The following is a 13,928-nucleotide window of genomic DNA, read 5'->3' on the forward strand; positions in this document are numbered from 1 at the left end:
AGATGAAAATTTTGACCAAACGTTATTGCCATTAATTCCAAAAACTGATTAAATAATACCCTCAATAAAAGAAGAACTCATTGATAAGATATGAGATCTCAAGGAATAAGCAGTGAAGCAACAAAGGGAGATGAAATGTGACTCAGCTGAGGAAAAGTGTAGAAGAAGAAAATGAGTCCATCACAGAAACCAAGTCTGCATGGAAGCAAAGGAAATCTACACTGCTGAGAACACAATGAGAAGCATGGAGGACAGGACTGAGAAGAATGAGCAGAGCAAAATGGAAACAAAGAATCAGAAGGATAAAAGATTAAATGAACATTATGGGAAAAAAAGGGGGTCAAACATAAATAATTTGGTATCCCTGAAAAAATACCAAACAAATTGATTTAAAATATATATATATATATATATATATATATATTTAAGTCTAATAATAATAATATAGCTTTGTGTCCCAGGAAGAAGTTACACAAAACTATGAATAGCCTAACAGTTATTAGATTTTAGAGTTAAGAATCTTTTGAGTATCTGATCCAAATTTTAGGTAAGCTAATAAAGGGAAAACATCAGATTGGCCTCAGACTTTTCCACACTAGCATTCAATGGAACAGTTCAAATAATAGCCTCAGAGAAAGAAAGTGTGACTCAAGGATCTTATACCAGCCAAACTGGTATTCAAGTATCAGGATAATGAACAGTATTTTTTTTTTTTTACTATATTACAATTCAGAAACTGTAATTTTCTTTGAGCCCATCTCAAAGAGAACAAACTTGAGGCAAGCAGGAATTTATTGGAAAAGCTGGAAGAAAGACACATAGTGAACATTAAATTAATTTTTAGGACTAAAACTAAAACAACTGCAGGAATTATCTTAGAGACCAAAAGATAAATGTCATAAACTAATACAATGTAGGAATGATTCAGTGAAAGTTGAAGAGGGGTGTAAGAGAGTGGAGGGCGGTATACTTACGCTGATTTCCTCATCTTTTAATATCCAGAGATTAAAATATTTTACTTACAGCTAAGTCACATAATAGAAATATAAATATAATTAAAGGTTTACAGGAAAACATCAGAAAATGAACTAAAATGTATTGGTGAAGGAAAAATAAGACTGAGATACCGACCCACACACCATGTTAGCCATGACAAGTGTGATTACAGTTAAACTGCTCTGAAGTCTTTGTATTGTTTGGGAGAAAAACAATATGATGATCTCAGTAGATGCAAAAAAGCACTTGATTAACTTCAATACCTCTTCATAACAAAAGCTCTTAACATACTAGGGTAAAAGAAAACTTCCCTAACCTGATAAATGATACCTATCACATTCTCACTGCTGACATCATTTTCAGTGGGAAAACTCTGGAGGCATTTCTCCAACATCATGAATAAGACAAGGATGCCACTATCTCATGTGGCATACAACATGGTTTTGTAAGTTCCAACCAGAATGGTGAAAGGAAAAGAAATCCAAAGCATAAAGGTCAGAAAGGAAGAAACAAAACTGTCATACGGGCACATTTCAGTTAGTTACATAGAAACCTAGCCAAAAAAATAACAAATTATTGTAAACGATAAGAGTGTTAGAAAGACAGCCAGCTATAGGATGTATCTTATCAGATCAATCTACTTTCTACTATATCCTTTTATAACTTTTGAATTTTATACCTTGGGCACACATTGCCTAGCAAAACTCTTAAATTATTTTAAAGTTATCCCTGATCTTTTAAAACCATATATAGTATCCTATTGGCATAAAATGATGTGTGTATGTTTATATGCATTAAGAGATGCTGAAAAGGCTGGTCATCAAAAATACGGGTAATTTTCTTAGTGCAATGTTGTATAGGTTGGTTTTAGTTTTTCCCCTTTTGTGGCTTGAATTATCATGTACTATATTTATAATGAAAATAAAGCCATTTTTACTATGAGAAAATGAGGAAATAAACTCCTCAAAATAGATATTTCCATAATCTCTACATACCTGGGCCCAGAAATCTCTCATTTTTAAAACTCCCCTGCTGATTTTGATGATCACATTTGGGAACCACAGGGGTAGGATTTATCATCTAATTTGGGATCATCATCTAAATCACTGAAGCAAATGCACATTACCTTTGTCTAAAACCCAAATGTAAGCCAAAACAAAATGATTACCAGCCTGCATTCTAGAATCTCACCATTATGTTGGGCTCATTAGTTGACACAGTTGCCCAGTTAACGAGGCATCAGCCAGCCCCTGACCTCCTCCCCGGCAGCCTCAATCATTTCCTCCTGAATCTTCACTAACCACCTGCCGTTCTGGGCACATGTGGGGTCAGAGCATGGGCAGAAGGCCCTGGCCTCTGAGGGACCCCATTATACTTGGAAATACTCAAGGAAATGGACAAAAGTACATACTGCAACGGTTGCAGAAACACCCAAATGGCACTGAAAGCAGGAAATGGTACCCAGTATTGAGGCAGTGGTTTTGTCATAGAGCAAGTAGCCTAGCTTCTGCTGTCATCCCATGGAATCAGGGAAAAGTTCAAAGTACAGCAAAGAGCGAAGGAATCCAATAGATGACACAGCCAGGGGCACTCTACACCCGTGCTCTAGGGAGGTGCTCTTCACAAAGAACTCCAGGCTCTTAGTTTGCTAGGGCTGCTGTAACCAAGTACCACAAACTGGGTGGCATAAACAGGAGACACCTATTGTCTCACAGTTTTGGGGGCTAGTAGTCTGAGATCAAGTTGTCGGCAGGGTTGGCGCCTCGTGAAGGTGAGGAAGAATCTGTCCCGTGCCTCTCTCCTAGCTTCTGGTGGTTTTCTGGCAGTCTCTGGCTTGTAAGATGCATCATCTCAATCTCTGCTTCATGTTTACATGGCGTTCTCCGTGTGTACATGTCTGTGCCCAGATTTCCTCTTTTTATAAGTACACCAGTCATATTGGATTAGGGGCCCACCCTACGCCAGTATTACCTCATCTTAACTAATTACATCTGTAGCAGCCCAATTTCCAAGTAAGGTCACATTCTGAGGTCCTGGGGTTAGGACTTCATCATATGGATTTGGGGGTGGGAGGACACAGTTCAACTCATAACACATGCAAATGGTGCTCTCTGGAATTTGGGCAGCCAGGAGATTCTGGCCCGAGCACACTTCTTGACTGTCTTGATTTCTCAGAGCTCTGCAAGCCTGCGGGCTCTGAAATCCCCATGGGGGTGCAGCAGTGTGGGTTTTGGTGGGGGGTGCTGTGGGGCCTCTGATGGAGGGTAGAGGTCTGGTCGGCTCACCTGTGTGTTATCTGTCACTACAGGTTATATTGAAGCTGCTATCATTCCAGCTGGAGCTCGAAGGATTCGCGTGGTGGAAGATAAACCTGCCCACAGTTTTCTGGGTAAAACAAAAAATGGTTTGACTCGTAGTTTATGTTCTGAGCATTGATTTAGACAATCAGGCTGCTAATTTGGTTCAGCAAAATGCTGAAGGGGTGCTCTCAAGCCACTGGTTTTATACTCATATTTTAGGTGTAATGATATAAGTAATCAGCATGGACCAAACAGTGCTGTCGTATTTGGCTCAAGTGCAGCCATCCCCATGGTAGATGAGGGGCGAGGGGAAGGGGTGAGTAGGAACCACCAGCTTCGGACAGGAAAGCACGTGACAGAAGAGTTAGTGAAAGAAGTTGTGGGGAGTTGGGATAGCCTAAGTCCCCCAAAGTAACCCCAGGAGAGCTCAGGTAGCCCTGCCCCCTCCTCCCAACTCTCTTACCTGCCTCCCGTCCATCCGTGTCCTGGAGGCCATAATGGCCGCTGCTGTTCCTGCTGCCAGCCTAGGACCTTGCTGTCCCTCGGGTTGACGTCCATGTCAGTCTTCATCAGCCCCGTCTGTGGTTTTTCCCACCTCCCCGGCATGGATGCTGGCCCAGTCCCGCCTGGCACTGTTCTCTAAAACTGTCCCAGCTGTTGTTTGACAAATAGAACGATGCTCGTAAATGCTTTCCGAAACGGGGCCTTGTGCTGCTCTCAGCACCTTCTTCAAAGTGATGGCCTTTATACTAAATTCTCAAAGAGTCCCCCTCCTTTCTGCCCATCTAAGGAAATTTGGTCAAGTTTACCAGCATTTGCTTCAGAGCCCCATCACCCAGTGTCACCCCCAAAGGTAGCCTTTCCAACTGGTACACTGGCCCTCCCAGACCTGAAGATGACATTCCTGCTCCCCAGAAACACTGGGCCTCTGTGGGAGTCTGACATCACCTTTGACCCTTATCTTATTCAAAAATCATGATCCCAGTATCTCAGGTGCTGGGGCAATTCCAAGGTCGGCTTACTGGCCCTTCCATAAAGCACCAGTAGGTGCCCTGAAAATAAGTTCCTCAGCTTCCAGTCCTGCCCTCCGAGACTTCCCAGGGCTGTTCCTCCAGCCCAAGGTATCTGGTGAAAATGGGAACATTATTTTTACTTCTACTCTTCTGTGTGATATAAGAATGACAGAGGGATGTCAGAATCTCTTAGATCACTCAACACCTAATTCCTGTAGTAAAAATGACTTTTCACTGGAACCCATCTTAGGGCCAACAAATAACAACTAGTGGTTGGTGCCCGGGGAGCCAGCTCTCACGGTGGTCCCTCTCCGCTCCTGAAGCCTGAGGGCCACACATTCCAATAATAACAGTCACATCGACATTGTGACTCCCAGTCATTGAGCCCTGCTCTGCTTTGCAGACCTGACCCCTAACCCCCCAACGTACTGCAGAGAATTGACGTGCCTATTTCACAGAGGAGGAAAATGAGGCTCTAGGAGTTCAGCAGCTTGTCCAAGCTCCTCACTGCAGCTGGGTCTGCTGCAACTCATGGAGCCTCCCAGAATTGCTCTGAGGTGTCAGTCACGGCCAGAGATCGAGTGGGGATGATTTTTCACTGCAGAATATATGTTAAACCTGCCCATTGCTACTGCTTCGGTGTGTGGATTTCAGAGAAGCAGATGTCCATCCCGAAGAGATTGTTTGAATGTCTCAGGATGAATTCTCAGCTCCCCAGAAGCACTGGACCTCCCTGGGAGGTTGGAGCCAGCCTCTGTCCTCTTATCTGGAAATCGCAGCAGGGTCTGGTGTGTGCACAAGGGAAATCCAAAGGTGGTCCATGCTTGTTACGTTTCTAAAGTTAGTTCAACAAGCCTTGTTTCCACTCGGGGCTGGGTGCCTTGGAAGTCAACCCTGTGTAACTTTGAATTACTCTCACATTGCGGGAGCAGTTCCTAAAGAATTCACCCCACCTACCTTCAACCCATGCTGCCTGGCTTTCTGCTCAAAACCACCTGGAACAGGAAATGCCTCTGCAGTTTGCATCCATAGCTGAGAGCAGAGCTGGCAGAACTCCGAGTGGAAATAAAAGGAGCTGACTCAACGCCAGGATTAGAAGTAGGTTGAACGTGGGTCAAGTCTTCCAGTGGAATCCAGGAGGGAGAGAGACAGAAAGGAGCCTGGCTTCTTCACAGCGCCATGCAGGGAGTGGGCATGCAGACAGCATCCGACCTCTTGTACCTGCCCCCAGGCAGCTCCAGAGAGGAGCTGAGCCATCCCAGCAGGAATGCCCCCTCCCTGCTCCCTGGAAAGGCTCAGGATCTCTCACAGTGCCCGGAACTACAGGGACATTGTATAAATGTCCACAGAGAGATAGAAGGGCCCTGAGGGAAACAGACGGTCACCATATGACCTCACATTCCAGGCCATTGAGGAGGTTTGGTTCTGCTGTGGTAGCAAGGGAGAGCGTGTGCCATCTTCATCCCTGCAGAAGTCTCTCCAGCTGTTGAGAGGCTTCTGAGCAACACACACAAAAGCAAGTGCTGCTATATTTGTGACAGGGTTTAAAACACCCAACCTCTGACTGAGGCAGGATCAGCAAGTGAAAATATCCTCCCCAGCAAATCAGAACTACAGACATTATAGATAGAATCAAGTCACTCAGGAATTCCCTTTGTTCTTAACTTTATATTTCCCTATCAAAGCAGAGCATTTGTAATCATCTTAATGGCCCCTGTTGAGTTTCTAGGCCTAAAAATTCTAATTTCAAATATAAACTAATCTCAAAATGCTTACAGACAAAGGGGGCTTGCACATACCATTGATGCCAAAGGATCGAGAGGAACGGGAATTTCTGGGGCCCAAAACTTATTTAATTTGGGAGGCCTTCTTTAAGGGAAAGAATACACTACGTATAGGGCCTTGGAAAGGACTGGTGCACGAGAGGGGTCCCGGAGCTTCAGCCTCCCCGGCTCTCACAGACCCTGCTCTGTGAAGCTTGCTCCGGGGTGGAGGCCGTTACAGATGGGCCAGGAGTGACCTGCACACTCTCTCTTTGGGGCTGACACGGCCCCACAAGCTGGTTCTCTCATCAGACTCCGCATTGAACCTATCAATTCACTGTCAGTGATGTTCAGATCTTGATGTTCCAACAGACCTTCTGAGGCTGCAGTCTTACCCTTTGGAAAGGATGTCAGGTACTAAACTCCAATTTTAGCAGGAAGTTCTGCTTTCTCAGCATGGACCATGGCAACCTGCAAATTTTGAATCCTGCTGACTAAATGACTCACCCCAGAGTCAACAGGCTTGCAGCGATCCCCATGATTCTTGGAACTGCTGGCCTGCTACTTATAATTCTGCCTCTGAGTTTTCATCCCACTGCAAAATGCATGGAGGGGTGTCATCACGATCACACTGTCCTGAGGAAGGGGCACCGGCTTTCAGACGAGGGGTCAAGTGGCAGCTGTAAAGCTGAGACTGTGGTGCCTGGAAGTTTGCAGCCGCCTTGCAGGTGGCGGCCGCAGAGCTTGGACAAGCAAAGTGGATGCTTTCTGGAACCATGAGAGCCCCGACCCTGACCGCACACATACCCTGAGGCTGTGACAGTATGAGATTTTGCCAATTCAGCAGCCCCAGGCCAGGACCTCCAAAGCAAAGACAGGTGACTTCAGAGGTCCTGGGAGTTCCCAGCAGCGGTATGTGGATGGGAGAGGTCACGGTTCGCATCACTTCCCATCTCTGCCTTCACAGAGCTCACGTGGATAACTTGAAACCTGTCATGTGGGCACATTTACACCTTGCATAGTGACAAGCACTATAAATCTAGACTGCTTTCCCCAGAGAGCCTGCCACCAGCACTGCACTGTCTGGCATGTTCCTCCCCATCCTGCTGCTGGCCTTTTCTGGAAGAGCCGGTGAGCCACTGCCTGCCTCTCTCACTTGCCCTCCCCCCTTCTCTGACCATACTCACTCCTCCACGGCCTCCCTCGCCCACCCTGCAGGCCGCCTCCTGAAGTGTCACCTCCCCCAACCCCTACTGCCAAGCAGGACACTCCCCTGGTGGTGAGAGGGTGGCACGCCACCAGGCCCAGCGGGGTCTTCGTCTGTCCCCTGTGTCACCCATGGCAGGTGCCTCTGCCAGCAGAAGTGGGGCTTCCCCAGGCAGCCCCCACACCTCTGCGTGGCGTTTCTGTGGATGGGTTTATAATCGGCCCCAGGTGTGCCCTCCTGCACTTTTTCCAGTCCTCCCCACTCTTGACCTCACAGGTGTTTGACTTTTGGCACGGAGGCAGGGTGGTTTTCCGTTTATAATCCAATAAAGTCCTTTTAGAGCACCTTAGAAACAAGGCCAAATGAGAAAGAGCTGCCGCATCCTGAACAAAGCGCTGGACAGGAGCAGGGCCCAGGAGAGCCTGGATAGAGTATACTGGGCCTTCTGAATCTCGGGGGGTACAAAGGTACGTTAGTGAGGATCCTAGCATGATTTCTAGGAATCCATACTAGTGATTTTCTTCCTCAACCTGCCCTGCCCCCATCATGGTTAGTAGTTTTTAAAAACCAACCTCCAAATGTGACATGTGAAAGCCAAACCCAGTTCTCAGTTTCTGTGTTATTGGCTTCAGACACTGCTGGATCCAGGGGCTTAAGATGATATCATGGGAAATAGAGTCTCTGTCCTGGCACTGCTGTCCTTTCTCAGTTGACTTTAATCTAGGGACCTCTTGCCACGTACTGGCAAGACTTATATCAAGTCTCTGGGCAACCTGTGGAAAGAAATCTCCTTCTTCCCAAAGTGAATGAAAGTCTTAGAATTGAATCTTACCTTCCAGGGTTAGGTGATGGACACACTCCTGGAGCTGGGGTGGAGTTTGGGGTCAGCCCCACGTGACTGGGGGAAGAACACATCCCCAAAAGCTCCTCTGGGCGTTGTTACTTGCAGAAGGAGAGAGAAATGGCAGGCAGCAACACACTAGATGCTCACAGAAGCCCTAAGACAGAACAAGGCCAGGGCCCAGGCCAGGTCCCAGCCCAGGGCACTGAACGCAGGAGTCGACTGGGGCACACGCGTGGGCTGAGACAGGAGGAGAGGGCCGCCCCAATGTGCCCCTGGTCTCTGTGTGGGAAATGGGTTCTGTGGGGTGACCCCAGCATGATGGGGGTCAGCAGACAGCTTTACAGAAACTCATTCTGCTCATCTCTCTGATTCTCGGTTTCAAGGGTTCTCAACATGCTCGTGTCCCCACCCCAATGACAATGACAGTGAGCCTTCTCTTTCCTTCTCCACCTCCATAGCCCCTCTCTGTCACCTCCTCTTCCCAATCAGACTTCCAATATTCCTTCACCTTCCACTTGCTTCTCCACATGGGGCAGGGTACCTTTCTCCCTCCACCACCCTACACAGAAACTGAGCTTAACAAGGAGGCAAGGAGTAACAGCCCGAGCTACCCATACGCTCCAGGCCACCCCTTCTCCCTGCTTTTCTTGCAGTCTCAGCTCAGGTCTCCTCCTTCAGAAGGCCTTCCCCACCTACCCCAATCTCTGCCCACACGAGCGTGCACAGGCCCCAGACTGGCCTCTGTCACTGAGCTTCTGGAAGTGTATCGTGTTTATCTGTCTTCTCACCAATCTCCCTTTCAAACATTGAGCTCCCAAGGGCAGGAGCTATGCCTCCATCGCCAGCTACAAGGCCCTCAGAAAAAGGTGAGGGATTGGTGTAGGGACATGTCGGCTGTTCCCTGTGCTTCCCTGACTTGTTTTTACTGAGGCTTTTCTTTTTTAATTTAATTTATTTATTTTTGGCTGTGTTGGGTCTTCATTGCTGTGCGCGGGCTTTCTCTAGTTGCGGTGAGCAGGGGCTACTCTTCGTTGTGGTGTGCGGGCTTCTTACTGTGGTGGCCTCTCTTGTTGCAGAGCACGGACTCTAGGCTCACGGGCTTCAGTAGTTGTGTCTCGCAGGCTCTAAAGCGCAGGCTCAGTAGTTATGGCGCACGGGCTTAGTTGCTCTGCGGCATGTGGGACCTTCCCAGACCAGGGCTTGAACCCGTGTCCCCTGCATTGGCAGGCGGATTCTTAACCACTGCGCCACCAGGGAAGCCCCTACTGAGGCTTTTCTTAAAGGTTTCTGTTCCCTCATTTGTCTGTCTGCTACTTCCCACCAGCCCGTACTGATTCTGAAAACCAAATTTACATATGCATGTGCAAGAAACAATTTTCCAAACCTTCAGAGAAATTGAAAGAACAATGAACACTCATACAGCCTTAGCCTAGATACCCGTGTAGCTAACATGACCAAACATACTTTTAAGTTATTAGTTCACTGGAAGCTGTGGAAAACCGTAAGTTTAGTTATTTTTATGAGGGTATGTAGAACGTGAGAACCCCCCCCCCACAGCAATTTGAGCTTGGAATTTGTTCTCTTTGAGAATATGACATTTGCACATTTCAGTGTCTGTCATAAAACTCTAGACTGATGCTATAACCTAAAGAATGTGGGAGCTTGGTCTGTTTAGGTTCAGATCTCCACATGACAATGTAATAGCTGTATGACTTTAGGCAGGTTACTTAACCTCTCTGTGCCCCCATTTCCACATCTGTGAAAAGAGGGAAATAATCCTTTACCTTAGAGAGTTGTTGGGAAAGTTAAATGGGTAAAAGCATATGGAGGAGCTAAACCAGAGAATGTGCCCCTTAAATGGGGACTTGGAGGCAGTGGCTGAGGAAGAGAAAAAGGCACAGAAATTGTGAGTATGCCAACAGTCTCGCTTCCTTCCAGTAGCCAGGAAATCTCGATAGTAGGTAGAATTTCTTGAAGGGAAGCATTCGATTCTAAGTGGTAGAGCTTTCTCTTTTCGAAGACTTCCCTGGAGTCCTGTAATCCCCAGCCACTCACTGGGCAGCCACCCTGAGTATGAACCCCCTCCTGGAAGCCATCCTGCTGGAAAGCAGCCCTTCCCAGGTCCCTCGGTTTCTCTTGGCGGTTCCTGTAAGCACAGAGTCCTGAACATGCACCTCCCCCTTAGGGGCCAGGAGAGCCTGCTGGGACAATTGTGTCCTGCAGACAAGGAAGCGGAGGCCAGCATCCCCCAGCTGCTTGTGGCCTGACCAGGGCTGGACCCACCGGGTCCTAACCCAGCCAGGGGCTCATGGACTCAGGGTTAACCGAAACCACTTTTGGGTTTCAAGTCTCATTATCCAAAATCAGTATTAAATGTGGGCATTTTATTAATACTTCTGGCCTCATAAGCAGAGAGTAGGGAATGGGATAGCATCTGATTTCGCTGATTGTGGGTTGAGCAGGGTCCCAAGGTGATTGAGAGCATCTGGTTCTCAGGGGACTCTAGCTGCACTGGCAGAGAGCATGGCATTGGACTTGGGGTGCACGGAAAGTTTTATTTTTCGAGTGACATCAAGACTTACTGTCACCCATTTTCATTTGCCACCTCCTCCAAAATGCCAGAGTAGGTTCTAGTTATTTCTTTCTTTCCTAAATAACAAAACAGCACAAAAAAACAGAATTTCACTGCAGAATGCTCCCTCATGAGAACCACGTGACTCTAAAACCTAAGTGAGGAAACAACAAAGAAAGTCACTGGTGAGCACTCAGATAATAATAAATACATAGCTTGTGTGGAAAACCAAATCTTTGCTATGGCCAATCAGCAAGATGTCGATTCCTTGTCAGTTCCAACACACTTTGTATGGAGTGTGAGAGAGCAAAGTGTGAACCCAGCAAAGGCCACAAAGCTGAGGGTGGGAGGGCCCCCACCACCCACAAGACATCGGCTCACTGTTACTGCCATGCCTGTAGGCAGCTCAGGCTTCCAGACTCTCGTGTTTGGTAGAATGACACTTGTTTCTTGAAGGAGCATCTGCTTTACTAATCTAGGGCTATCAAATCCTTGAGGGGCATTGGAGTTAGGCTGCCCTCTAAAAAGCCCCAGGTAGGTAAGAGTAAAATGAAGGATGAATTTTGCTAAAGCTACAAATCCTGTATTGTAGCCTTGGACACGTTAAAATAGAATCGATTCATCCGGCGGAAAACCCCCTATTCTGTTAACCTCGTGAAATGTGATTGGGCTGTGGCTGTCTCCATTCTCTGGTGCTCCTTCCTGCACCTCCCACCGAGTGAGCTGATTCTGAGACAGCGGCCCATGCTCAGAGGTGCAGGAGTCACGACAACTCTCTCTCGGAGGGTCCTGGGGTCAGGAGCTGTTCTCTCCCTGTGAGCCAGGCTTCTGTTCTCAAAGAAAGCTCCCTTTCTCTCACTGCAGGCCTCCCTCTTCTCCCCTGTGGAGGTAGAGAGTGAGACCTCCAACCCACCGCTCAGGACACCCTGACTCCTTTCAAAGACAGACTGACTCCCCCGATTCCATGGTGTTCCATTTTCTTTCTAGCTCTCAAAGACTCCAGCAAGAGATCCATCAACAGTGACTGGAAGATAGAGCTCCCCGGAGAGTTCCAGATTGCAGGCACGACCGTCCGCTATGTTAGAAGGGGCCTGTGGGAGAAAATTTCCGCCAAGGGACCAACCAAAATGCCTCTGCATTTGATGGTAATTTGCCGTGCTTTTGCATTTGTCTTGAGACCGCCGGCTCCAAGAGGTCTACCAGTTGACTTCTTCCCTGAGACCCTGTGGGCAGGAGGTACACCTGGTTCCTGGTGGTTTACCTGGCCACCTGCTGCTCAAGTCTCTCTCTTGGTCTTTTCTTATCTAATCCCTTTGCCACGTGCTTCAAAATTCTGCCCTCTCAAAATTTTGCCCTAGCTCTTTACTGGCAGAACTCCCATCTTTTCCAAAAGGAACCACCTCCAGGAAGGAAATGCTTAGCCATGTGGCCGCCAGGGAGACTTGGCATTATTAAGCAGATAGCCCCACTCACAGTCTATGTTTTAATATCAGATGGCTTAGATTTGCCCCACAATTTGCATATCCACATCGGAAACTACCTTTTGGAAATGAAATGTTGACTCTGTTTCCAAACCAAAACCACTCAGGTTTTCCAGACTCTGCTTGCAACAAGGATTCAGGAATCGAGGGAGAGCCAGATTCTACTGGCCTATTTACTCCCCAGGTGGTCTCGAGAAATCGTGCAATCAGGCCAGATCAGGGCACTCTGCTCTTGTGTGTTGTCTCAGGGAGGACCCCATGCAAACCACTGAAACATCCAGTTATGCTGCCTTTTAAGAATATGAAAGATCTCCAGGGACAGGAATGCCACCCTTGCCTTCTCAGGGTTCAGGACTTCTCGTGACTAACTTTTCATAGCTTGTAATTATTGATTCCATGTCTCCTTCCAAAAATTGGGAGTTGTGACAGCTTGTGTGTCTGCAATCAAAGCACATTTTGTCCCCCATGCCTGCCAAAGTCTCTACTTGGAAGTTCTTATCTCCCCATTAATTTGTGGTCACGGGCAACCTGCAGCTGTTCAAGATTAGGTGACACCCAAGAGATTCCCAGGCCACTTCCCAGGGACTCTCCTGAGGAGACCAGCTCTGCGTGTGAGCAGAGATGTCACCCACAATGGCCCTAACCCTGTTACAATTTCTGATAAGAGTAAGGGGAGCCAGTTTCCACAGATGACATAAACTGTCCAGAAATCTATCAGTGCAACACTCCACACACTAAATCTACTGCAGGTATATACTTGCCAGTTGATTTCTGGGACCTAAGAACCATAAGTCATTTCTCTGTGATTAGATTGTTTCCTAATCTAAGTCATTGGAACAAATCCTCCTGTCCTGAGTTAAAAGCAGTCATTCAGAGGGACTAAAAGAGGAAGTAAAAGACAAGATAAAACCCAAGATAGCAGCATCACCTTTAGCATGTGAATTTGCTTTTCTAGCAAACACCAAGATGGGCCTATTTCCTTTCTTTCCCAAAAGCTTTCATAAACCGTGAGTGAATTGTCAGCCCATTAAAGCAAATGCACAGCCTGGATTCATTCAGACCATAATAAACAAAACTCTGGGAAAGCAATAACTACCACAGCTGAAGTTCCTGCCCTCTTGAACATTAATCACTTTTCTCTCTTGAAATATAATTGTTACTACCAGTTTTTAAACCTAGAAACGAGAGGAGCCCATATGCCTCTGAAGGGAAATCCGTTGTCCCCTAACTGAGGTGTGCACATTGCTTGCAGGGTCAGGAGCGCCCGTAGAGCCACGGGGACCTGCATTTGAAAGCAATTATGCACACGCATACAAATTATACGTGGCTACAAAATTGCATGAAATTGGTTTCATATGGATTCTCAATTCACCAGTCTTATTCCCATACTGAGATAATAAAGATCTCTTTTAAAGCCGTTTTTTTTTTTTTTTTTTTTTTTTTTAAACTGGAGGCATTTTTCCAAATGCATTACTGCAAGTCTCTTTCTTGGAGAAGTGGATGTTTATTCAGTTTGGGCTGCTCTTAGCACCCCACCCCACCCCGCCTGCAACTACAGCCCTTGGAGGGCTGGGAGATGCTTGGGAGGGAGGACGGCTCCTGTCGTCCAGCACACCGTCCACCTGGCCTCTCCAGGTCAGGTGGAGCACCCTCTGCCTCCAGCTCCTGCGGGCCGGCTCTCCCAGACCCCGGGCTGGAAGTGAAGCTGCTAGCTGCTTAGTCCCAGGACTGCCCCCTTTTTCCAAGCATAGC

General features: G+C 47.2%; 1 protein-coding gene across 5 annotated transcripts in view; it reads left to right on the forward strand.

The window, feature by feature from the left end:
• Positions 1–13,928, forward strand: part of ADAMTS17 (ADAM metallopeptidase with thrombospondin type 1 motif 17) — a 351,667-nt gene that overhangs the window by 268,458 nt on the left and 69,281 nt on the right. For all 5 annotated transcript variants that reach the window (XM_082617115.1, XM_082617116.1, XM_082617117.1 and 2 more), the window contains 2 exons: positions 3,305–3,385; positions 11,683–11,840. In XM_082617115.1, coding sequence (XP_082473241.1) covers positions 3,305–3,385; positions 11,683–11,840 — 239 coding nt within the window. The remainder of the gene's footprint in view (positions 1–3,304; positions 3,386–11,682; positions 11,841–13,928) is intronic.

The sequence above is a fragment of the Mesoplodon mirus genome (assembly GCF_964341445.2).
Source record: "Mesoplodon mirus genome assembly, chromosome: 4".
Classification (NCBI taxonomy): Eukaryota; Metazoa; Chordata; class Mammalia; order Artiodactyla; family Ziphiidae; genus Mesoplodon; species Mesoplodon mirus.